This window comes from Tetrapisispora phaffii, chromosome 5 (genome assembly GCF_000236905.1).
Source record: "Tetrapisispora phaffii CBS 4417 chromosome 5, complete genome".
NCBI lineage: Eukaryota > Fungi > Ascomycota > Saccharomycetes > Saccharomycetales > Saccharomycetaceae > Tetrapisispora > Tetrapisispora phaffii.
The window spans coordinates 536349-560462 of record NC_016524.1 but is presented as its reverse complement, the minus strand read 5'-3'; the positions used below and the strand labels follow the sequence as shown (position 1 = coordinate 560462).

Here is a 24114-nt window from a genome sequence, read left to right as displayed (position 1 = left end):
CAGACGGTCATCCCAATTTAATTATCTGCTCCAAGACCGCATACATAATCTACTAATTACCATTCCATATAGATCCAAACATATGATCTTAAATGGCAAACCATTGACAGGTTAGACTAATGTGATGATATCGGACACAAAAAAGAACAGATAAAACAATACACATACGTTCAGAACATGGAAAGGACACAGTAGATCAGCTGCTTCGAAGATTAATACCATTCATTCTGAACTAACCAATAACTTAAGTTAACATTCTTCTAACTAGTATTCCTAGCTCATCGCAAAGTCGAAAGGCTCGATACCATTCTTTCTCTTTCCCAGTTATACTGGGAAACGGCATGGAGATTATAAATTTACTATCCTTGCAGTTCCCTTCTAGCCGACCCATGATATAGCTTTGTCCCAAATCAGAGACTCAGCACCAAATTCTTTACAAACAAGTTTCTAGGTACTTTTGCTTTCTATACTCACCTGGAGCACTTACACGAAACCAAAAGAACATTTATATAATTTTTAAGAATAACAGAGAATACGCGCAGAAGCAACTCGAAATTGACAAAATCACTTAAAAGCAAACGCGTCAAAATTTTTCGATGTCACGAAATAAACATCATTATTATCTTTTTAATCTATAAATCATAATAATGACAAGAAGTAATCAATTCAATCTATAGTTCTAAATCTAATTAACTTCACTAACTTACAAGGGAGGGAACGATTACTCCCAAGGATGCAATGCAGATTTTTTTTTTTGTATGAGGTGTTTTACTAAGTTGCTATCTAACAAATCCATTAAACCTTACTTAAATAATTTATTTCTTATATAAAATTTTTATTAATGAATAAGTATATTTGTTTTTAATACTCTCTTAAATCAACTATGCAACATATATATAAGAGACTAGATTCGTTTTTATTTAAAATAGTAAGTTAAGGGCTATTGGTCGAGGTAAAAGAAATAGTAGCATCAGCGTGTCGATATAGCCAGGCAATCACAATCATTTAAATCGTTATGTCTGAATCAGTTTATATGAATTTAAAAATTCTATATTCTTTAGAAAATAGTGAATCCATCGTAACCACATACCTCTCAAGATCCAAGACTTCTAAAGAAGTTCAAGTAATGACTGTCGCATTAAACAGCGGTGGAGATAATAATGAAACAATCAATTCTAAAATTGGTGCTGTGCCACTACATGATGTTTTAGATGAAATTTACGAAAGTTCACCAGAATTAATAGACCATAAAGTGGAAACACAGGGGTTCGATTACAATATATATTATAAAGATGTTTGTGAAATTGGAGAACCTTTAGTGAGCTTAGGTTTCTTATCGAAAATACGATCTCAGAAAGAGAATAAAGAACTTATGGTTAAAAGTTCTGCGATAGAAAATGAAGATGAAGATGAATTAATTGTAATAGGGAGCGTTTGCTCTAACTTTGCATCTTTGTTAAAAAAATCCTACATAAATTCCAGCAAAAAAGGTAATAATAAACTAATGGGTAAACTAAAGGATAATGTTAGCATAGAAACTTTGGAAATAAAATTACAATTTTCAAAAATCTTTAAACAAACAGTTAAACCTGCAGCTACAAAATACGTCAAACCAGCTGTAAAAGGAGTACGATCAGCAGTAAAAAGACAAACGAATCCTAAACCTGCTCCAAAGGCCATAAGGACACAATCATTACCAATATGGAACCCAATGCAAGTTCCTGGGCAAGCTTTACCTGCAAGTTCTATTGCACATAAAATTTATATGGCTGACAAACAAAATGAAACCAAGAATTCATGTAATCAACCAACCAACAATAGCCAAAAGGGACGTGTAAACATAAATAGTAAGGTTAAAATTAATGATTCAGTTAGTAAAAGGTTTGATTTTATGTTAAAGAAAAAAAAGACCACAAAATTTGTTAAAAGTCCAAATCCTAACACCGCTACCAGAGCTCACAGAATGAACACAACACCCGTAATAATGGAATCAAATTTTGCATCTGCTACGTTTAAGGAAAAATCTACTAAAAATATAAATCAAATTCATAGAAAAAATTCAATTGATTTTGGTGATATTGCTAATTTTGCCAATAATAAACTAAGTAGTAATTTGAAGAAAGTCACTAATTTTGAAGAACAAAATTCACTGGAAGCAGACAAGGAAAATATTCAACCTTCAACTCTTAATGGAAAACCTAACAGTTCTGCAATTAATATGAACAGTAATGCTAATGCTTTTAATTTATTAACCTCACCTGATTTCAATTTGAAGAAAGATTTAGATTGGTTAGATGATTATGATATTTTCAACTCATCGATTATTAATAATGAATCTGTCAATGTCAACGCTCTTTTTACCACACCTAACGATGCCAACGCTTGCAATACTAATCAAACAGAGGAATTAGATAATGATTTCCCTAATTCTAATGATTTTGAAGTTCAGGCAGTAGACATGCAGACTGCAGTAACGAATGAAATTGGTAGGACCTCTCCTATGACGAAACAACATAATAATGGTAACATAAACGCAGATTTAGATAATTCTAATGATGTTGATAATACTTCAATTGTGTTTGCTCCAACTTCAGTAATTAATTCTCCTGATGGTGAAAAATCAGTAGAAATCTCAGACAATTTTGTAAATTCCATCAATGTCACATCAAAACGTCCGTGCGAAAGTGAATTGGAATATGAAGTGAACAATAATATAAAGAAGCAAAGGACAATACCATCTTCACCAGTGAATATGTTCCAATATCAAGCAACTGATGATAATGATAATGACAGTGTTGACCCTATCAATTCTGATGATAAGAATGAATTATTTTCTTCATATATTAATGTAAAATCTTACAACTACCAAAACAGTCATAACTCCACTCCTGTCTCATCATATTTAGCTAACTCAAGCGACGCATTGGATGACTTTCAAAAGTAAACAACCATAGTTTAAACTACTCATACTTATCATAAATAATTTGGCATGGATCACGTATATATTTCCAAAATCTCATAATTTTCTAATGGATATAAACCAGTTTCGTTTTCATATACGCAGCACATCAGTGTCAGCAATCAATTTAACCTTGGACAAGATATGCTCAGGCCCACTACTAAACTATGATTAATCTCATTACAAAAACGACAGTCTGTTGTTATACAGTGACACGTTAACTCAAATAGCCAGTCAATCACGTGACTAAATATCTTGACACTTACTAGAACAGTTTTGAAAGTTCGTGTATTTTCCAAATTTCGGACAAGAGAGATACTGTTGACCAAATAAAGGCTAAGAACAATACTTAACTATCAAATTAATTGACAAAACAATAGATTTGTTTCTAATTCAGAAGATGCACAAAGGAAGTCTTTTGATTGAAATTGTTTTAATTAGAAGAGTTAGATTTTCTAAATAAATTTAAAACTATTTACATATATGCTGATATAAACAGATACAAGTGAACGCAAAACTGTGTTAGCAGAATAATTTAGCAATAGATATTGAGGTAAATAAAATGAACTTTACACTCATTTGTGGTAAATTGAATGGAATGAGTCTGGCAGGCTTAGCGCTAACCGTTATAATCCTAATAGTTTCGTCATTATATCTAATTATATATGCATTTTCACACAACCCTAGAGCAGCATTACCGGAAGAGGATACATTTATCGTCAGTATTGATTCCAATGGTCATGAGGTTAAACAAGATGTTACAAAAGTAACGAAAGACAATATCGATAGCACCGGAGATGTACTATTATCTGTTGTAGTCCCAAGTTACAACGAAACTAAGAGAATAGAAACAATGCTAACAGAAGCAGTTGAGCATTTGCAGAAAAGTTTTCCAAACCAATGGGAGATTATTATCGTTGATGATGGTTCAAGTGACGGCACAACCAAATTTTGTTTAGATTTGTCTAAGGAAAAATTCAACCTCAAAAACAACGAGTTGAAAGTCATAAAGTTAGCTAAGAACAGAGGTAAAGGTGGTGCAGTGAGACATGGTTTATTACGTATTCAAGGCAAATACGGTTTATTTGCCGATGCTGACGGTGCAAGTAAGTTCAGTGACGCTTCTAAACTGATTGAGAGCATTCAAGAACAAGAAACCCAAGACATTAAAGATAACTCACCCAAAGCGGCTATTGCGATCGGATCTCGTGCACACATGGTTAACACAGAAGCTGTTGTGAAGAGATCATTTTTGAGGAACACATTGATGTACGGGTTCCATGCATTGGTGTATCTGTTCGGGATCAGATCTATCAAGGACACGCAATGCGGGTTCAAACTGTTCAACCGACAGTCTATCCATGAGATATTGCCGTATTTGCACACCGAGGGCTGGATTTTCGATGTCGAGATCTTGATGCTGGGGATAAGAAAGGGGATTTCAATTGTCGAGGTTCCCGTGTCCTGGCACGAAGTTGATGGATCGAAAGTTGATTTGGCAAGAGACAGTATTAATATGGCTATTGACTTAGTCGTTATCAGAATGGCATATTTACTTGGTGTATATAATGATTCAAAAGAATGTTAGATAATTTTTTATCAAATTCATAAATATAGATGTATACATATATACGAGTAATAGACACAACGACCGCGTTGAGAACAAGTATACTTGACAAGGTTTCCATATGTACATACAATAAATGAGTCTAGATTGCTAATGCAGAGAAAGGGGGCGCGTGTGAAACGTCGCTGGATGGTCAACGGGAGATAATATTTGATGCATGGTCACCCAATGCGGTCGACAGCATGGGTAGTCTTACATTTGAATTGGCTTGATTCGACGTCGACGACATGTTCAGATTGTTGAAACTATTCGGATTCGTGTTGTTGTGATGTGGAGCCAACACTCTCATGGAACTAAGCGTTGTTTGGTCCAGTGGAGAGTGGGGTCTGTATGGATTGATCGCGGGCGCCGATATGGAGTCCTTTGGCATGGAGTTTGTTTCAGCCGTGTTGAAAATGATTGGGGGTAGTTTAATATGACGCAGGCCGGAGGCACCGCCCATCATGCTGACCGGCGAATTCGTTCCTCTTGGTGTGTCAATATAAGTCTGGGGCATTGGCGCCATGAATTGCTGTTGAGGGTGCAAATATGGAAGCGGCGAGGTGCGACGCACCAACTGCGGCGTGGGGAGCGACTTTGCTTGTGGCTGTAAAAGCGACTGCGATCGTAGCAGAGGCGAAGACGAGCGTTGGAATGACGGATGTTGCAGCACGGACTGCACCATCACGTTATTTTGATGCGGAGTCGTATGCTGACACACTGATAAGTACGACGGGTTCTGCATCATGTACTGCTGAGTATTCAGCTGCATGGTGGAATCGGAGGGCAGCATGTTCATGGAGGAATGTATATTTTGCTCGATGATGAATTGTTTTGCACTCCCGGACCTTCTTGTCAGATGGACGGCGTCCCTGTGCTGGTTCATGTTGTCGAACCTGCTGAAAAACTTCAAGCAGATCTCACATTGGAACGGCTTTTCCCCCGTGTGTCTGCGCTGGTGCCTTGCCAGATGCTCCTGCCGGGTGAAAGCCATTTTGCATTCGCCAAACCCTTCGCATTTGAATTTCTTTTTGTTGGAGGCAGGACGTTTGGTGGGGGCAGGAGATTTCGACTTCATAGTGACAGAGTGCGGTTGCGTAGAGTAGCGGCGTATGGTCAACGGTGCTACTTAACAAACACGCAACGGAGGGGGGCAAAGAGAGAACGAAAAAATATGAACGTATAACATAGAGCGCTTATATATATATAGAGAAGAGAAAATACCAAGATTGAGGTAAGCTGATTAGCATAGTAGCGATAAACAGAAGAAAGGAAAAAACAAATTCTTGGACTGCAAGCTGGAAATGGTGCGGTTGGACGATAGCTAGCACATCATAACATGCATGTCTGTCTGCATGTTGCATGGGATACACTCGCTACACCTCCTCCGGAAAGCTGGGATAGTGGTTACATGCGCCGACCGCACAGAGGGAAGGGAAAACGGCCGCCTCGCGAGACGTTGCAACGTTGCGATTGAGAGACGCGCGCGCGCCCGGCACAGCCCAGAACGGCACCGCCAGCGCTACGTGAACCGTTGCACTCTCTGCCAACAGCACCGAGACCGGCCGTCCGGGTGTGCGACTGTGTCGACGCACATACTGATATGCGCGGGCTGCGCAGCCCGAGTTTATTTCTTGGTAGTTACACGTCTGGCGGAGGGCCGCGGCGTGTGCGCGGGGTGGTAGTGGTGACTGATTGGCTGTTTCCCGAAGCGGCCATGGCCAGGTCCAGGCAGCGCGGTCGTATGCCCAGCGGTTGCCGGCCTTCGTCTCCCGCTGTCGGTGTGCGCGCTGGGGGGCAGGAAAAGTGTGTGTCGACGCTTCCCGATCCGGGTGTGTGCATTTGTGTTTGTGGCACGCCCGCGGCCGGCCCGGTCGGCCGTCAGTTACCTTTTTCTCTTGGCAATGTCAATTGGGAATGACAAGGCGCGCTGCGCTCACTTGTTCTCAAGGTAGGTCACCAGGTTCTTGGCACGGTCCAGCTCTTGCTTCAAGCCTGTCTCGCTGCAGCGAGACAGGCTTGCCAGCGCTTGCATGTACTCGTGCTTGGCGCCCTCCCAGCGGGCAACGTCGTCGGGGCGTGGCGCTCCCGTGTCATGGGCGTCGTCGTTTTCGCTGGCGAGGGCGAGCAGAGCTCGCCCTATTCGTTCGTCGATCAGCTGCAGAAACGCTTCTTTCCTCTCGGTGTACCCTGCGTTGATCTGCGACGGCCCGCGCGTCCGCATCTCCGACACGCGGACGACCCAATCCTCCCACTCGCCGTACTTGTCGCGCACCTCCTCGTGCAGTTGGAGGTCAAACGGTTCGACGTAATGGCGCTGTCTCTTCTCGAGCAGTTTCTTCACTGTCACGTGACTGGGCGCACCGCCCGCCGCCAGGGCGCCAGCGGCGCCCCCGTCCGGCGCGTCTGTGACGTCCATGGACTTCACACACATGCCCACCACGTCGTCCAGGTACCGTTGCACCAGCACACGCACCTCGTTGGATTTCTCGGCCTCTCCGGCACCCGGTAGATGCAGCTCGATCCGTTCTTCCAGTTCTCGGTGCAGCTGCTCATATATGCTGCCCAGCTCGTCGATCCCGACCGCAATCTTGCCGTTAGAGTTCATCTTCGCTTTGCGTTTGGCCTCTTGAACGCCTTTCACGCTCCTCGCATCCGCCTTTCCTGAAAACCTGCCCTGTTTATATAGTCCATGTTTGGGACCACGAGTTTGTTTGTATTCCAATGTTTGGAATTTTGAACAGCTTCGCATCCACGCGGGCGGCGCGACGTGTTACCCGCCGCTCGCAGCCGAGTCTCCCATCTTCACAAATTGTTCAGTGAAATTTTGATGCAACTAAGTCCAGATGTTGCTACAACAGCTGTGCCTTGCGACATCGTCGGGACCCATGAACATATATAACAACACGCACATTGCATACACACACACATCTCTTGGCCAATTGGCCATCCTGTTTACTCATCTTCAGGTCTCTAGACAGCAACGCACGCATACACCCTTCACAATGTCGTCTGAGTTATCTGAATATTCTCCATTCTATGCTCCATTCTTTGGTTTCGCCGGCTGTTCTGCTGCAATGGTTCTCTCATGTCTAGGTGCCGCTATAGGCACTGCCAAGTCAGGCATCGGTATTTCAGGTATCGGTACCTTCAAACCAGAGTTAATAATGAAGTCCCTGATTCCAGTGGTCATGAGCGGTATTCTGGCCATTTATGGTTTGGTCGTTGCTGTTCTAATTGCGGGTAATTTGAATCCAACAGAAGAGTACACTTTGTATAACGGGTTTATGCATCTAAGCTGTGGCCTTTGCGTTGGTTTCGCATGTTTGAGTAGTGGGTATGCAATCGGTATCGTCGGTGATGTGGGGGTAAGGAAGTTCATGCACCAACCGAGGTTGTTTGTAGGGATCGTGTTGATTTTGATTTTCTCAGAAGTCTTGGGTTTATACGGCATGATCATTGCTTTGATCTTGAATACAAGAGGTTCTGAAAAATAGAGGTCACCTATCAACTCACAACAACATCACATAGAACTCATACTATATCATATACAAATAAAAAAAGAGAAATACATGTGCCACTGCCAGTACATAAAGTGTCGTCTTTTGAAACTTTTGCAGATGTGTGTTTTTAAAAAAGAGAATATCATAAATAATCATTAATATTACAATATATATTGTTTCTTATCTTATTTATTTTAATTCCGTAATTATTGGAACGCTGCATAACTATGCCTATTCGGTAGTGTCCATCGAGTCCACTTCTTCGGTCTTGGATTTCACTAATAAAGAAGATGAAATTTCTACTTTCCCGTTGTCATCGATATATTGAGACTGGTTTTCTTGCATGTACTTTACAGATCTACTGCTGTCTAAAAATAATAGGTACGCTCTCTTGACATCGACTACATCAACAGCTATAGCAGAGTTTTTAACATGACCTTGTCTTCTGATTGCTATTTGGTTGGAAGTAGCTATCAAGTTGCTACTATATCTCAAACTTGTTTCTGTACCAATTTTCGTCAACAAATCCAATGCCTCAGGCGTTAGTTCAACTTCTTCTTCTTGTGCTCTGATAGATAAAATCATTTTAATTTCCTTTTCGTTATATGCACCAGTTGTAATAATAATAGATCTATCTAATAAATCTAATGGTAAACCATGTGGGGACTTATAGTTAGTGCCTCTGGTCTTGGAGATACCTCTATTGGTTGCCATCATGACAATGGGAGCAAATTCATCTTCTAATGCTCTGTTGATAAATGAAAAACACTCAATATCTAACATGTGGACTTCATCTATGAATAAAACACCAGGGATAATCTCAGCCTTACCTTCTTCTTTCCATTCGGCTACTTTGGTGTCTATTTGGTCTCTGACTTCGGATCTAATTTCACCAGTATCACCAGTAAATAAAGCTAAAAATCCTTGTGTTCTTGAATTAATAACATCAATCTCATGTAGTGATACTGTGTGAATAACTGTCTTTCTCTTCTGTAATTCACCTTCTGGACATTGAACAAATTTTGTGTCGGCACCCATCGCATCGTAATCTCTGGATCTGGCAAAAGATCTACCTAGCTTCGTTATCTTACCACTAGCTTTATCAATGGAAATGACATCACCAGCAAGTACTTTTTCCTTTGTTAGGCCATCAATCATCTTATTACCCAATTCATAAATTGTTTCCATGTCAGTTGTCTTAATAGTTAATTTACCTTGTTTATGGCCACCAGTTATCGATCTGTCAATTTGAATTTCTACAACTTCACCTTCAATTAGTTCGGTTTCTTCTTTAATCTTTATACCAATAGATTTTCTAAAAGCTTGAGTTAATGCTTCGGTTTTGCTAACTTCTAAAGAAAAAATTTCAGAACCAGCAATAGCAGTGAAAGGTACATCCTTACCTAAAGATTTAGACATACCCATAGCTAAAGCAGTCTTACCAGTAGAAGGTGGACCGGCAACTAAAACAGCTCTACCAGCGATAGTACCATTTAGAACCATCTTTAAAATCACACCGGCAGCTCTACGTGCCTGAAGCTGACCAACCATACCATTGGCCGACTCTAATGGCTGTAAGTTGTCATCTAGACCTAAACCTGTAATATGCGAGTGGGATGCAATCAAAGATAATGATTTGATAGATTCAGAAACTTCATTTTGGTCAGTAGTTTGAATTGACATTTTCTTCTTAATATTATATTTCCGGTTGATATTTTTTCTCTTCACTATTTAAACACAATTATATCTTATAACAAAAATAAATTGATAAATATATTTATACTTTATTTTAATAACATAAAGTTTTTGAATTGAATTGTTCATTAACAGTCTATTGATTGAAAAATTGTTCTATTATTATTAAAAGTTTTAAAAAAAATGGTGAGACTTAATTTCATTTCTAGATCATGTGATACGAGTACTTTGATGTTAATGGAATATCTACTGTCTTTAACAATACTGGTAACCCATTCTATACCTGTTTAAAGGTAAAAGAATCTTAAAAGTTTAGTGACATTTTTAGCTATGAAGGTATTATTTGACTTCAAATCATACTCATCGTTTTAATCGACAAGAATTAGACCGGAAGGACTCTATTTAAGGGATATAAAATGTCATCAGTTAGTGAGGCTCAAATATTGGATTTATTTAGACAGAATACTATTGTTGAAATTAAAGATTATAATATAGAATTATCACAGAAGACAGTTAAAGTTAAAGATGAGTTTAAAGAAGCTTTGTACCAAAACTACCAACAAATATTGAATGTCACAAATGATATAGATTCATTGCTAACTAACTTGAAAACTACAAATACGGAATTCACGAAATTATGTTTTGATGATAATTCTTTTAAACTGAATAAGCTCCCTGATTTTATTTCCCCACAACCTAATGCTACCGATATAGATCTATCTGATAATCACATCGAAGAGGATTTGAATTCAACAACGTCAAATATTCTAATAGTATCACAGTGGTCAATTGCCGTGTCTGATTTCATTTGTAGATTTAATGCATCATCTACTTCATCTGAAGAATTACTAGATAACCTTATTAGATTATTTTTTAAACTCTCTGACAATATTGATGTTATTTTAAAAAAATTCAAGGTCTCTGTTGAAAGAAATTCCAAACAATTCATTGATTTCTTATTTGACGTTTCATCATATGGTAATCATACTTTCTTTTCACTAAAACAATGGATTATGATCTATAAATTGGTTAATGACGAAAAAATATCGAAATTAGCTTGGGATAAAAGTATTTTAACAAAATTAAATAATGCATTCTTCCAAAATATTTTTAAATTTAGTGAAAACGAATTATTTTATCACAATTATACAAAAATGAATAATAACAACTTTAACAAGGATAGTTCACTTATCAAGGATTTTATAGAGACCGATATATTCAAAACAAAATATATTGAAAACTTAGAGTCTCAAATCGATAATAAATTTAAAATTATCAACTCGATTAGAAACGAAATCGAGAAGGAAAATGGCGATATAAGAAACAATGAGTTGAACATCCCCAAAGTTACATTACGTTTTTATCCAGAAACAACACATAATTCTATTAGTATCTCAGAACTTGTAGCGAATTCCTATAATCAATCCTTGGGTTTAACAACTTCTAAAAGAAACGACTTATATGTCAATATAAAGCCATTGTTAACCTTATTATCACAATTGAAAAAGCATTCAGAGAATGATTTCAATAAAGCAAATTGTAAGAAACAATCCGATAAATTAATTAAAATATTAGAAGAAATAATACCCAAGGTGAGTGAGACAGAACTTGAGATCAACAAAGATGAAACGGTAAATATGTTTGTTGATGATTTTGTTAATCTATCAAGTGATTTGAAATTTAGAGACCTTCTTAATAAATTAATCAAGGAAATAAAAGAAATATAACAATCTTTCAAACTAAATCAATTTCCACATAAGCAAACAGGTATTGACGTAGTTAACTCATATATATTATACAGACACCATTATTACTTTAATTAATCGTATAATAGTGTTATATCTATCACCATTGGTAAATATATATATCCAAGCTTTATGTTACATGAGCAATCAATCAAACATTTAACTATATAACGCTTCCTTTTAACTTTTTGTGAAGTAGGCGATGAGATGAACAAAGATGAAAGGAATTTATTCAAATATATCGAGAATGTGAGATAGTAATTTAAGTTAACTGATAATAATATTTTATTTAATTGCTCTAGAATTATTGTATACCATGGTTCAATTGCTTTATGAACGATAAAACATTTGATAAAAGATTGGATACTAACTCTATTATTATAAGAACAATTTATAATTCGAATAAAGAGTTAAGGTACGCAAAGTCTGAAATATAGTGATGTCCACTACCTATTATACTCAATACGAAGAAGAAACTGAAAAGCAGCTTGCAGAAAATATCAACCACTTGGAATCATTAACATATCCAGGATCTAAAATTACTTTTGAGGTGGATCCGGTTGAATTACCTAAACCAGATCCAAATCTAAAGGTCTTCTTCTTTGATATTGATAATTGCTTGTATGAAAAGTCATCTAAAATACACAACTTGATGCATATATCAATATTAAGATACTTTCAATATCATTTAAACTTATCAGAGGAAGACGCTAGGCAGTTACACTTGAGATATTATAAAGATTATGGTCTTGCAATTAGAGGTCTAGTGACTCATCATAATATTGATGCATTGCAGTACAATAAAATGGTAGATGATAGCTTGCCTTTACAAAATATATTAAGTCCAAATTTAACTTTAAGAAATTTATTGATTGAATTAAAAGGGAATAAACAAGTGGATAAACTCTGGCTTTTCACTAATGCTTATAAGAATCATGGACTACGTTGTGTCCGATTATTAGGTATTGCTGATTTATTCGATGGAATAACTTATTGTGATTATTCTCAACCTGATAACCTAATTTGCAAACCAGATGTAAAAGCTTTTGAGAAAGCTAAGTTACAGAGTGGTTTAGGAGACTACAAAAATGCATGGTTCATTGATGACAGTGGAAGTAATATAAAGACTGGAGTTGAGTTAGGTTTTAGAAAATGTGTACATGTTGTCGAGGATGAGAAGGATTATTATCACCAATTACTTGGGAATGCACCAGAGGCGACACCTATCATAAAAAATATTAGAGATCTAAAAGATGCAGTTCCTGAATTATTTGAGAGATTCTACGAACCTCTAAATTATGCATTCAAATAATAAATAAATTTTTATATACTAATATATTACTATGTGCATTTTATTATATGACTGAGACAAAACTACCTTACGAAATTTTGTTAAATATTCCTAAGATGTTTTTAATTAAAGGTAATTCAACATCATTAGTCAAATGGCCTGTTGAATTATGTATGCAATTTATAAAATATTCTTTTAAGTTATTGTGATTTACACTTATCATGTCTTTCTCTACTGACATTTTTATAGGCAGCAGATCAGAGCCATAAATGAATAAAATGTAATATAATAAACTCTCATATTTTGAATTATCATATAAATTATTAAATTCATTTGCTAGTTTCTCTAACGACTCATCAATATTATCTGAATCAGTTTTCCATAAATAGTTCACTAGTATATTTTTATATTGAGGAATCATTCTAGAGAATCTATAATGCATGAAATAGTCATCCTTCGAAACTAGTTGAAAATACGAATCTAATATTTGCTCATTTGAAAATATCTTCAGAAAATCATATAAATTATTGTCATAACTGTTCGATAACTCATAAAAATTTCTATCTAACATTATTGCAAAATATATCTTTAAAAAACCTTTCTCATGACAGTAAAACGCAATTATCTGTAAAACTGAATCAAATGGTAACAATTTCGCTAAGGGATCATATGTTCTATCTGTCGTTAGCTGTAAGCAATTTCCATCACCCAACCTTTCCAATTTTTCATTTGAAACCCCAATACTCATTAAAAGATCACTAATAGTTGGATATTTTTTTAAAATTAACTCTTTTAATTTAGGCCAATTATTCCCTAACAAAAAAAAGTCAGCATTAGATATTATATCACTAATATCTGTGATCGTTGAATCTTGATTGAAGAAAAACCAATCTAAATATTTGGAAGAAACTCTTTCATTAACAAGCATATTTATATAATATTCTATATTATGATATTTCTTCAGGGTACTTTTACCCAAAAATGAAATCAGTTTCTTGGTATCTATCTCTGCTTGTGAAACAAATGTGTTTGCTTGCAATAGATTATCATTAATGCCATCCGAAGCCATTGACTCATTGTTCAAAACAGTTAAATTTTTAGTAATGTTTTTATCGAAGTTACTTCCTAAATCAAATTGCTGAATCTTCACTTGTTTAAATAAATTATTTCCAGCCAAATTTAAAACATTACTTTCTTCTTGATTAATCGATTTTTGCCTACTTTTGAGTGTTTTTAATATTGGATCATTACCAACATCGATATGAAAGCTAGAATCTAGATCTGAATCTGAAGAGTCACTACTCAACACTATTGAATTATTAATTTTTATATTTTCTCTTAAGACGTCGTCTGTAACTGAAGAATCTTGTGAATCGTGTATGAAAGAATTAGACATTTAGCTTACTCTAACGCAATTTTGTTGTTGGTATTAGTAATGTATTAAATGAAAATGAATGACTAGCACATTCATAATTATTGATGTCTATCGATGGGTATTGATATGCGCTCTTACAACAACATGAGTGTATCCTGTTTAACATCTCATTAAAATGTTATTAGTTTTTTAAAGTAGTAAAAGTATATCGAGATGGCTAACTGATAACTGTAGGATAATGTTTTATATAGATTCTTTAAAGTGTTATAATTTAGAAATATATATTTTCATTATAAAATGATATTTTATACAAAACTGTTTATAATATTATACACGTATTCCAGAATTGTTTACCAACAATTCATTTATAGTTTATTTATTTAGATGGAGATTGGGATTTCTTTTGTTTGGCAACAGCATAAACAAGACCTGATAAGAAGCCAATAAAGATTGATGAAATGGATAAGAAGTTCTTTGGGGCATCAAAGAAGACTAAACCAGATAGAGCAATTGGCAATTTGTTTAGAGCGCCGACCATTGAGTAAGTGGTAGAAGAAGTGACTCTGACACACCAACCTGAACAGTAGGAAATACCAACAGAAGCCATACCGGAGATAATCATCGCAGTGGCAGTGTCGCTTGAAAAGTTTTGTGCCAAGTTTTCAGAAGACCAGTCTTCAACGATAAAAGAGAAAATAATTAAAATTGGTAGAGCTAAGACGTTGTTGTAGAACATGGTGTCAAAATCCTTGAAGTTAGTTAACTTGATTCTCTTTCTCATGATCAAAACAAAAGCAGCAGATGATAGACAGTTAGTTAACATCCATACGTAACCAATGTTGAAAGTAGAAATCAAATCCGCACTACCGACAGTGACATCTTCGGCAACCAAAGCAGCGTTCTTAACAGCAACGGCTTGAGAATCACCCCAGGCAGCAACGACGGAAGAGAAGACCATCAATAAGAAAGCGGATAATTCCATTGACGAGACATTACCACCAAAGAACAACACTTCACCGTAAGCGATTAAAATAATAGTTAAATTCTTGAAGATGGTATAAATTGGAATAGCTAAGAATTGCAAAGCCTTAGAAGAAGTATAGATCATCAAAACCAACAGGAAAGAGATAGGTAACCAATTTTTAGCATCAGTTTTGTTAAATGCTCTAAACTTGGCGTAGCCCAAGGTTTTCAAAACAATCAACAGCAAAGTACAAACGGCACTTTGAACAAATAACATTACGAAATTCATATTGAAGTTAGCACCATTAACAACAAACTTGTTAGTGACAGTCATTAAAATGGATGACAAACAGTATGAGAAAATGGAAACTGGGCCATTGTTGACAATGTTACTGAAGTAGCCAGCACTCTCTTGTAATTTCAAATCAGACATGATTGTTACGAAGCTCGGGTACTATCTTTTGAGGTTATGAGATAAACTAAAGGCACTTACAACTAGACACATAAAAACACTACATATACTTAAACACTAAAAAGTCAATATACATATAGCACTGTATATAACCAATCCAAAACAAACATTTACAAACTGACGATGGTAAAAGTAATAATAACAAGTAGATTGGATTAGGTTGGGATGAAAAATTTATCTTTGGAAATCATCTAAGTTTTGAGAATTGTGAACTTTTGAAAGAATTTAAAGTCGAAATGCGCGTCTGTACGTGCGATATACTGTAAAAACTCGATAACTTCAGAATAGCGACGCGACCAAATCCAATATATTATGAGAACAGGCTGTCACGATGGCAGAAGGACACAACCATCATTATGTGAAGATGGACCATTGTCTGGACAAGACTGACAAGATCTATAGAGGTTATCAACAATCCTGATGTTCATGACCAAGGCTCTATGATGGCTTGAAAGAGGAATGGGACGAGACTCATTTTTTTTGTGACACTAGAGCAAAAAATTGAAATGAGACGCCAGCTTCAAACTGAAAGTCTAGGGTATTCTGACACGCTAGATAATGTAACTGAATTTTCCTTTGCTTTAATATAAAAAAGCTCCTGTTCAAACACAGGGTCCTATGCATTCGCTTCCTTTTTTATCTATGAATAAGCACATACATATAGAGATTAGTCAGCTAAGGAGGAGAGTACCTTTGCAATTGATAAAACTCACAACCTAAAAAAATCGTCTTCACACACCACAGTTCGAGTTCCTAGAAGCTCCATTGAACAAACTAATCTTGTCTCTCTGTCTCTCTCTCTACTCATCGATTAAATGAAATTTCGAAACTGTGTAAAAGGGAAATTGAAATTTTTCGGGAAGAAATGTCCCTAGAGATGCGATAATTAAATATCAAAAACTATGAAAGTTGATGGTTAACTATCATCACATCACAATTACTAGAGACGATCAAGCATTGTTGAGGTTTTGCTATTCCTGAAATTCGATTACTATATAAGTAGACCGTTCAGTTTTGGTTCACGTTGTTCAACTACTCATTATATTTTCGATATAAAAATAGGATCACAACAGAGCACAGATATATTAGCAATAACTAGTTGCTCAATATAAAAAAGTTACACATTGATTCCGTTACTGAACTACGTATTCTTATACTTATTATTCTTGGTGCTCACGTCGAATTACACAAACACAAATACAACGATGCCTACAATTTCCAAAACCATCAAATATAATCCTTCCACTGATAAATTGATTACTTTGGCTGCTGGTTGTTTCTGGGGTACTGAACATATTTACAGAAAATACTTGGACGATAAAATCATCGACTGTAAAGTCGGTTATGCTAATGGTAATGAAGACTTAAAGGATGCCTCAAATGCCATCTCATACAAAAGAGTCTGTAAAGGTGACACCGATTTTGCTGAAGTCTTACAATTATCATACAACCCACAGGTCATCTCTTTAAAAGAATTAATTGGTTTCTTTTTTAGAATACATGATCCAACTACTTCCGATTCACAAGGTCCAGACAAGGGTACTCAATACAGAAGCGGTATATACACACATTCGGACGAGGATTACACAGAATGCTTAAAGTTAAAGCAAGAATGGCAACCAAAATGGCATAATAAAATCGTCACTGAGGTTAATGAAATTAAAAATTTCTATGATGCTGAAGAATATCATCAATTATACCTGGACAAAAACCCAGAAGGCTATGCTTGTCCAACCCATTATTTAAGAGAATTGTAGTTCGGTCAGAAATACAAAGGGAAAACATAACATATTTGTAAACCAATGATTTGTGTATTTAATTATATATATTTACTTATCTCGTTCTTATTTACATTATGCAATGCATAATTTCAATGTTGTATACCCGGAGATTTGACTTTCAATTCTTCTAGTTTCTTTTGAACCAACCTGTCCTGTTTAATGTTGATAGCTGAAAGAACCACCGACCCAAATAATATTACAGAAAATGTACTCTTCAATATAAGGTACAGAGGATTGTTATATTCCGTGGACTCATTGCTTCGAGGTCCATATTTCCCATATGAAAGAAAATAAATCACCTGCATTTCTTCTTTACTCATGTTGTGCCAGTCTCCCTCCATTTTCCATATAAGATACTCTTTTATCTCTTCTTTCAGATCATATTTCAATTTAGACCAATCGGCTATTACAGTCCCTAAATTAGGAGGTGTGTACACAGTTCCTAGCATCTTAGAGTCATATGAGTCGTATAAAGTATTTAAAGTTCGACGATGACTATATATCATTGATCTTATAATTGGTCTCACTAAATTTACACCGGCAATGCCGTTGCTTCTACTAAGGTTCCACATTTAGGCAACTTACACTATTTTAGTGTGAAGATATCTATAAATTATTATTTTGATTTTTGCTATACACCATTTGTGTTTATAGTTGATTTCTTTCAATACATTGAGACATTATAGTTATTTTAAGGTTGGATATGTCTCTACTTCTCACTACGGTTTCAGTTGCATTTGGTTTTTCCATTTTTTTTGAGTATCAGAATTTGAAAAATTGAGAATAAGATATTTAAAGACTAACATAGTTAAATATAATATAAAAACAGGAAACAGTTCTCAAGTCAATAGACATCACTAGCAGACACATCAGCAATTATACGATGGGTTATGAACAATTATACGTATGGTATTATTTTTATTTGGTTTTTGTTTTACAATTTCAATAAATTACTAACTAATAAATCATTCCTTTATTACAGAACGAGTTTAATATTGCTCCACCTTTCGAAGCATCATTTACCTTAGATAGCCAACCTACTTACGCTATTATAGGAGCATTGATTTCCTTATTGCTACTTTCAATGTCTACTACCGTAACCTCATCCAAAACTTTTGCTAATACTAACTTCATAATAAAGTTCATATCATTTGCAATTGTTAGTGCTGTAACTGCATTATTCTGTGGCATAACTGCTGTTTTCACAAGTAATTCATTTGGTGTTTACATATAAGGTATATCTATCAATGATAAAAGGAGCTAAAAGATATTAAATGAAAAAAAGAAATATGAAAAATCAATAGAGAATTATGAATATTAGAAAAGGGTTTTGTGCAGATTACGTATAATTTAAAATTTTAATAAATCATCAATATTTATCAATTTATAGTACTTATAATCGGAAGAACTATTATGAACATTTGAATCAGATTCGATTGTTGACTTATTTGCTACACTCGGATTTTTGATATTTTGTTCACTCATTGTTTGCAACATTGTTCTAGTGTAACTTATGATGTTTTCCAACGAGTCTTCGTTTCCTTTATTCAAATGATTTAATATCGAAGTATTTACAATTTGAAACAATCTCTCCTTAAGGTATTCACTTGATAAATATTTCTTTAACTCACCAGGTGCGTCGTTAACTGGATCTTCATAAACTAAAAGTCTAGAAAGGTCGTCCAGTGTGTTTTTGAAAGTCGGCTTCAACACCTCGCTAATTGAAGAACTATAAACAAATTTATTGGATAATTCTCTGCCTAGTTGAATTATGTCAATTATTGTTATCTCTGATGATGCTAATATAGTGTTCAAATAGGACGCAACTTCCAGCTCGAAATATAATGTGTCATTGTTAGATAATAATTCCGGGAACTCATTATTCAAAAGAAGAATGCATTCGTTTATTTTCCCTTCATTAACCAATCTTCTTACTTTTTGACGTACTTTCAAGTTACTTTCTTCTAATACTATTTTCTTCTCGTTAAATTTAATTACTTTTTCATTTCTGTCGATAGGATCGAAAATGTCATCATTCTTTATTGTGGACTTCTTCAAATCATCTAAAAAGCCCTTAGCTACGTCGATCAAACCTTCGTGGACTAGATATTCATTAATTACTGTCTTTAATGTGCTTTGCAGCGAGTCATCCTTCAGATTTAAAAAATTAATCTTCACACCTTCAGGTTTAATCATTTCATTATTTATAATCCTGTGCTCCTTGATTTCTAAGGTATCAGTTTGATCAGGATAGGACATCAAATCATCGTCAAAATCAATTTTGGACGGACTTGTAAAGGTAGTGGCTTTTGGTGACTTTTTTTCATATGCAACTGTATCAGTATTATTCATATGTGGAGTGGTGTCCTCAGAAAAGATTTCTTGATACCCTTTAGCTTTCCAATGATCTTGATAACCCAATATATCAAATAAGAAGTGGTCATATAATCCAAAATTTGTTCTTACTTCAGTCCCAGGTTTAATGGCAATGAATGGAATTAATTCTGTCTCTTCAATGCTTTCATAACCTGAACCCAATAATAATCCATTTTTAGTGAAAAATATAGAACCATCTATATAATTAATACCACAACCAATTGTTTGCTCCACGGTAAATGGGGTAGTCAATGGTTTTTTATTTTCACCCAAAACTGTTCCATCAATACCACATATACCATACATGCCATCCCAAGTTTCCGAAGTTGTATCTGTAGAGTTTGTGTTTGGCCTGTGTGGAAAAGATATAGTTGAAGTTCTATTACTATTTGTATCAGAAAAAACTCGGGGTCTTTGTGAGTTATCTTCAGAACTCAAAATCTCTGAATTCATTAAACTATCCCATACTTTGTAGCCTACAATAACATTTGTTTCATTTCCAATTTTTTTTGAGTTTAATATTTTTACTTCATAGTAGAATATCCCCAAATTTGATGTAGATATTGGATTATTGGCTACCGTGATGGCATATTCGTTCATGTTTTTTTTAGAAACTTTTGTTCTAGATATTCTAGTCGATATAGGCTGGCGTGAATTAGATGAATCCCGGGAGGAGCTATTGCCTAATCCAGTTACACCATCTTTGGTTAACATAATCGGAGTTGAAGGCTGTGCTACCCATCTGCTTGGCAAAAAATAATTTATTAGTTGATAGAATTCTACTGGCGTACTATTAAACTTAGATTTGGACAATAATTGTGCTCTGTTAGATTCTGAATAAATGCGAACAATTTCTAAAGAAGAAGGTTTTGAAGACAATAAACCTGATTCTTCTGTCAACAAATTAGAATGTGATGGGTCAGTATCCATATCAACATCGTCTATATTATCAGGATTACTTTCATCCTCGTTCCCACTTTGATTACTGTTATAATTATCATCTCTTGGTTCTTCAGTATTAGCTGAAGATTGTGTTCCATCACTTATAGCACTCCCTATAATTCCTACATTTATATCTTCATCATCAGGCTCGTCGGTATCATTAAACTCTTCCTCTCTGATTGACTCCGAGTTAAAACTACCTTGCACATCGACATTAGCTAGACTTTCTTGCTCAGTAGATTTGCCATATTTACTGGAGATTTCATCACCCTGGGGTAATTCAAATGCAGTGATAGTGGAGGTTGAAAAATCATGTAAACCTAAAGTTTGAAACAAGGAATCTGGATAAAAATAACTGTATATTTGTAATAAATACTTATCACTTGCTTTATCAAATGATATTGTTCCTAAAACGCCCAACTTCATCAATTTTGTCCATATTTCTTTCCTGACTGAATAAGGTAGTTTGGAAATAGAATTCTCTGACTGGTGGATCCTATCTTCTGTAGTTTTAGAAGATCTGTTGGATATATTTCTATACTCCTTCGACGCAAATGTTGAAAAAAGCTTTTTATTCTGAAAGTATAATGATTTCAATTCCTTTTCCACCGGTTGCTGCAGCAAATACTGAGGAAATATTGTCCTTAATGTAATCTCATCTTCTTCAGTCTGATAGAAAGACATTCTTGATTGTTACCTTTATATTGATATGCAAAGTACTATTTGGACAGATTTCTATATTATTCTAAATACCTTTAGTATATTATAATAATCTTAAACTATGAAAACCATTTACAATGTTTATAATTAATTGGTTCTTCTTTTAAGGGTAGATCAAATATGAATATTTTTTTTTTAACTTTTTTGTCGATCACCAAAATTTGAAAATAATTCATGTAACCAGGGCTATACAATGTAAATGATATGTCAGCAATTATCAATGACATTAAAGATGGAAGCATTTAGTAATACGGGTTAACTTTCTATATATTTTCTATACCAAGAAACTGGCATTGTTCATATATTCAAAGAGACAACTAAAATATATCTTGATATTCTTTGATAACGTTGAAGTTCTATTTTATTCCGTTTTTACATAATTGCTATTTACTACCAAATGAATGGAATAGTTAAACAAACCATTCTTTTAAGATCAATTAAATATAATTATAGGAGGATGAAATGAATTGATTTAGAATCAATCATATGCATGCTTGATTACGAGTTTCTGAAAAGAATAATTTAATATATTTAATACCGTTGAGAGAATTAAATATGCTGGAAGAATAGGACACTAAGTGATTTTTCAGTACAAAAAATCAGTGGAAAATATAATAATAATAAGTAGGATAAAAATCTTTCATTACTATTAGTTCGCTTAGTATCTGTAATGGTCAGCCTTGAATGGACCAGCTTCTGGGATACCTAAATATTCAGATTGAACATCGGATAATTTAGTTAATTTGACACCTAATTTACCTAAGTGGAACTTAGCGACAGCTTCGTCTAAGATCTTTGGTAAAACGTGGACACCGACTTCGAATGGACCAGTCTTTTCGAATTCAACGAACTTTTGTCTGAATGCCTTGTCATCAGCCTTGAATAAAGCAATTTGGGCTAATACTTGGTTAGAGAAGGAACAAGACATAACGAAAGAAGAGTGACCAGTGGCACAACCTAAGTTAACTAATCTACCGTTAGCTAATAAGATGATGTGTCTACCAGAGTTCATTAAGTATCTGTCAACTTGTGGTTTGATGTTAACACATTCCTTAGCGTTAGCCTTTAACCAAGCCACATCGATTTCAATGTCGAAATGACCAATGTTACAAACGATAGCATCTTCTGGCATTTGTTCGAAGTGAGTACCGTTGATAATATCTCTACAACCGGTAGTGGTGACGAAAACTTGACCAATGGAAGCGACGGCATCCATGGTGTTGACTTCATAACCTTCCATAGCAGCTTGTAAAGCGTTAATTGGGTCGATTTCAGTGACGATAACACGGGAACCCATACCTCTTAAAGCGGCAGCACAACCTTTACCGACATCACCGTAACCAGCAACAACGGAAACCTTACCGGCTAACATAACATCGGTGGCTCTCTTAATACCATCGATTAAAGATTCTCTACAACCATATAAGTTGTCGAATTTAGACTTGGTAACGGAATCGTTAACGTTGATAGCTGGAACCTTTAATTTGTTTTCCTTCATCATTCTGTATAAGTGGTGGACACCCGTGGTAGTTTCTTCAGATAAACCGAAACAGTTGGTTAGCATTTCTGGATATTTTTCATGAACTAAGGAAGTTAAATCACCACCATCATCTAAGATTAAGTTTAATTTCTTGTCATCTTTGAAAGCGAATAATTGCTGTTCAATACACCATAAGTATTCTTCTTCAGTTTCACCTTTCCAAGCAAAAACTGGAACACCGGAAGCAGCAATGGCAGCAGCAGCATGGTCTTGGGTAGAGTAAATGTTACAAGAACTCCAGGTAACTTCAGCACCTAAAGCGACCAAAGTTTCAATCAAAACAGCAGTTTGGATGGTCATGTGCAAACAACCAGCGATTCTAGCACCGCTTAATGGTTGAACATCAGCGTAAGCCTTTCTGATGGCCATTAAACCTGGCATTTCATTTTCAGCTAATTCAATTTCTTTTCTACCGAAGGCAGCTAAAGAAATATCAGCAATTTTGTAGTTATGAGCTGGAGCAGACATTTGTTATATATTATTATAAAATAATTGAGTGTTACTTCTGTTATTAAAACAAAATAAATGAAGTACAGATAATATTAAAAAGAATTCTTAAAATACAGAACAAAGGGGAAGAGCTAGAGAGTAAATCAATAAAAGAAATATCAAGTACGAATAAATATATCCAATGCATAATATATATATATATATATATATACATAAATTATTAAATAGATTAATGAATGAAAAAAATTATTTTTCAATTGGTGCCGTTTACATTAATAATTCAAGTAAGATATAAAACAGATATATATGACGACATAAAATATGTTGTAGAATCTAAGAATATATAGAATACTTTCCAAAATCCCACTGAAAGTGATTGATTGGTAACCGTTATAATGTATAACCATACACACCATATGGATTTAAATTAAACTATGTGTGTAACATTTATTTAAATTGAATGTATCTCTTACTATGTTAACTAGTTCAATATAGGTCAATGTTGATGCATAAATAAACTATTTCGTTGGGCATCGAAAACATGAAAATTTTTTCAGTTCCTCGTCATCGTCGGGCAGCGTGAGAGGGTACCGTTTAAGGCCCTGTTCTTGAAGGATATGCTCGGCAACGTTGAGAACGGCAAGTGCCGTTCTCAACGATTAGATATCATGAACGAGGTTGTTCCAAGAACAGTAG

The 24114-nt window shown here is 35.2% G+C and overlaps 15 protein-coding genes across 15 annotated transcripts; 7 read left to right on the top strand and 8 right to left on the bottom strand.

Moving 5' to 3' along the window:
- Positions 1 to 1015: 1015 nt before the first annotated feature.
- Positions 1016 to 2944, top strand: TPHA0E02680 (uncharacterized protein; the record flags this gene model as incomplete). The annotated part of the gene is made up of 1 exon (XM_003685745.1): positions 1016 to 2944. One exon carries the CDS (start codon positions 1016 to 1018, stop codon positions 2942 to 2944), a length of 1929 nt encoding a protein of 642 aa, XP_003685793.1.
- A 577-nt stretch (positions 2945 to 3521) lies between these two features.
- Positions 3522 to 4547, top strand: ALG5 (dolichyl-phosphate beta-glucosyltransferase; the record flags this gene model as incomplete). Its single annotated transcript, XM_003685744.1, has 1 exon — positions 3522 to 4547. The coding sequence occupies one exon, from the start codon at positions 3522 to 3524 to the stop codon at positions 4545 to 4547; it is 1026 nt and encodes a 341-aa protein (XP_003685792.1).
- Positions 4548 to 4719: 172 nt separating this feature from the next.
- TPHA0E02650 (C2H2-type zinc finger protein) lies at positions 4720 to 5643 on the bottom strand (the record flags this gene model as incomplete). The annotated part of the gene is made up of 1 exon (XM_003685743.1): positions 4720 to 5643. The coding sequence occupies one exon, from the start codon at positions 5641 to 5643 to the stop codon at positions 4720 to 4722; it is 924 nt and encodes a 307-aa protein (XP_003685791.1).
- Positions 5644 to 6501: 858 nt separating this feature from the next.
- NSL1 (MIND complex subunit NSL1) lies at positions 6502 to 7173 on the bottom strand (the record flags this gene model as incomplete). Its single annotated transcript, XM_003685742.1, has 1 exon — positions 6502 to 7173. The coding sequence occupies one exon, from the start codon at positions 7171 to 7173 to the stop codon at positions 6502 to 6504; it is 672 nt and encodes a 223-aa protein (XP_003685790.1).
- A 397-nt stretch (positions 7174 to 7570) lies between these two features.
- On the top strand, positions 7571 to 8062 carry VMA11 (H(+)-transporting V0 sector ATPase subunit c'; the record flags this gene model as incomplete). The annotated part of the gene is made up of 1 exon (XM_003685741.1): positions 7571 to 8062. The coding sequence occupies one exon, from the start codon at positions 7571 to 7573 to the stop codon at positions 8060 to 8062; it is 492 nt and encodes a 163-aa protein (XP_003685789.1).
- Positions 8063 to 8299: 237 nt separating this feature from the next.
- Positions 8300 to 9751, bottom strand: RVB2 (RuvB family ATP-dependent DNA helicase reptin; the record flags this gene model as incomplete). Its single annotated transcript, XM_003685740.1, has 1 exon — positions 8300 to 9751. The coding sequence occupies one exon, from the start codon at positions 9749 to 9751 to the stop codon at positions 8300 to 8302; it is 1452 nt and encodes a 483-aa protein (XP_003685788.1).
- Positions 9752 to 10179: 428 nt separating this feature from the next.
- On the top strand, positions 10180 to 11490 carry COG1 (Golgi transport complex subunit COG1; the record flags this gene model as incomplete). The annotated part of the gene is made up of 1 exon (XM_003685739.1): positions 10180 to 11490. One exon carries the CDS (start codon positions 10180 to 10182, stop codon positions 11488 to 11490), a length of 1311 nt encoding a protein of 436 aa, XP_003685787.1.
- A 457-nt stretch (positions 11491 to 11947) lies between these two features.
- Positions 11948 to 12820, top strand: TPHA0E02600 (uncharacterized protein; the record flags this gene model as incomplete). The annotated part of the gene is made up of 1 exon (XM_003685738.1): positions 11948 to 12820. The coding sequence occupies one exon, from the start codon at positions 11948 to 11950 to the stop codon at positions 12818 to 12820; it is 873 nt and encodes a 290-aa protein (XP_003685786.1).
- Positions 12821 to 12887: 67 nt separating this feature from the next.
- On the bottom strand, positions 12888 to 14195 carry KRE29 (Smc5-Smc6 complex subunit KRE29; the record flags this gene model as incomplete). The annotated part of the gene is made up of 1 exon (XM_003685737.1): positions 12888 to 14195. The coding sequence occupies one exon, from the start codon at positions 14193 to 14195 to the stop codon at positions 12888 to 12890; it is 1308 nt and encodes a 435-aa protein (XP_003685785.1).
- Positions 14196 to 14550: 355 nt separating this feature from the next.
- VRG4 (GDP-mannose transporter) lies at positions 14551 to 15570 on the bottom strand (the record flags this gene model as incomplete). Its single annotated transcript, XM_003685736.1, has 1 exon — positions 14551 to 15570. One exon carries the CDS (start codon positions 15568 to 15570, stop codon positions 14551 to 14553), a length of 1020 nt encoding a protein of 339 aa, XP_003685784.1.
- A 1244-nt stretch (positions 15571 to 16814) lies between these two features.
- Positions 16815 to 17366, top strand: MXR1 (peptide-methionine-S-sulfoxide reductase; the record flags this gene model as incomplete). Its single annotated transcript, XM_003685735.1, has 1 exon — positions 16815 to 17366. One exon carries the CDS (start codon positions 16815 to 16817, stop codon positions 17364 to 17366), a length of 552 nt encoding a protein of 183 aa, XP_003685783.1.
- Positions 17367 to 17479: 113 nt separating this feature from the next.
- Positions 17480 to 17962, bottom strand: MTC3 (Mtc3p; the record flags this gene model as incomplete). The annotated part of the gene is made up of 1 exon (XM_003685734.1): positions 17480 to 17962. One exon carries the CDS (start codon positions 17960 to 17962, stop codon positions 17480 to 17482), a length of 483 nt encoding a protein of 160 aa, XP_003685782.1.
- Positions 17963 to 18273: 311 nt separating this feature from the next.
- On the top strand, positions 18274 to 18624 carry OST5 (dolichyl-diphosphooligosaccharide--protein glycotransferase subunit; the record flags this gene model as incomplete). The annotated part of the gene is made up of 2 exons (XM_003685733.1): positions 18274 to 18294; positions 18373 to 18624. 2 exons carry the CDS (start codon positions 18274 to 18276, stop codon positions 18622 to 18624), a joined length of 273 nt encoding a protein of 90 aa, XP_003685781.1.
- A 116-nt stretch (positions 18625 to 18740) lies between these two features.
- On the bottom strand, positions 18741 to 21392 carry VID30 (glucose-induced degradation complex subunit VID30; the record flags this gene model as incomplete). Its single annotated transcript, XM_003685732.1, has 1 exon — positions 18741 to 21392. One exon carries the CDS (start codon positions 21390 to 21392, stop codon positions 18741 to 18743), a length of 2652 nt encoding a protein of 883 aa, XP_003685780.1.
- A 694-nt stretch (positions 21393 to 22086) lies between these two features.
- Positions 22087 to 23436, bottom strand: SAH1 (adenosylhomocysteinase; the record flags this gene model as incomplete). Its single annotated transcript, XM_003685731.1, has 1 exon — positions 22087 to 23436. One exon carries the CDS (start codon positions 23434 to 23436, stop codon positions 22087 to 22089), a length of 1350 nt encoding a protein of 449 aa, XP_003685779.1.
- Between the last annotated feature and the right edge of the window lie 678 nt (positions 23437 to 24114).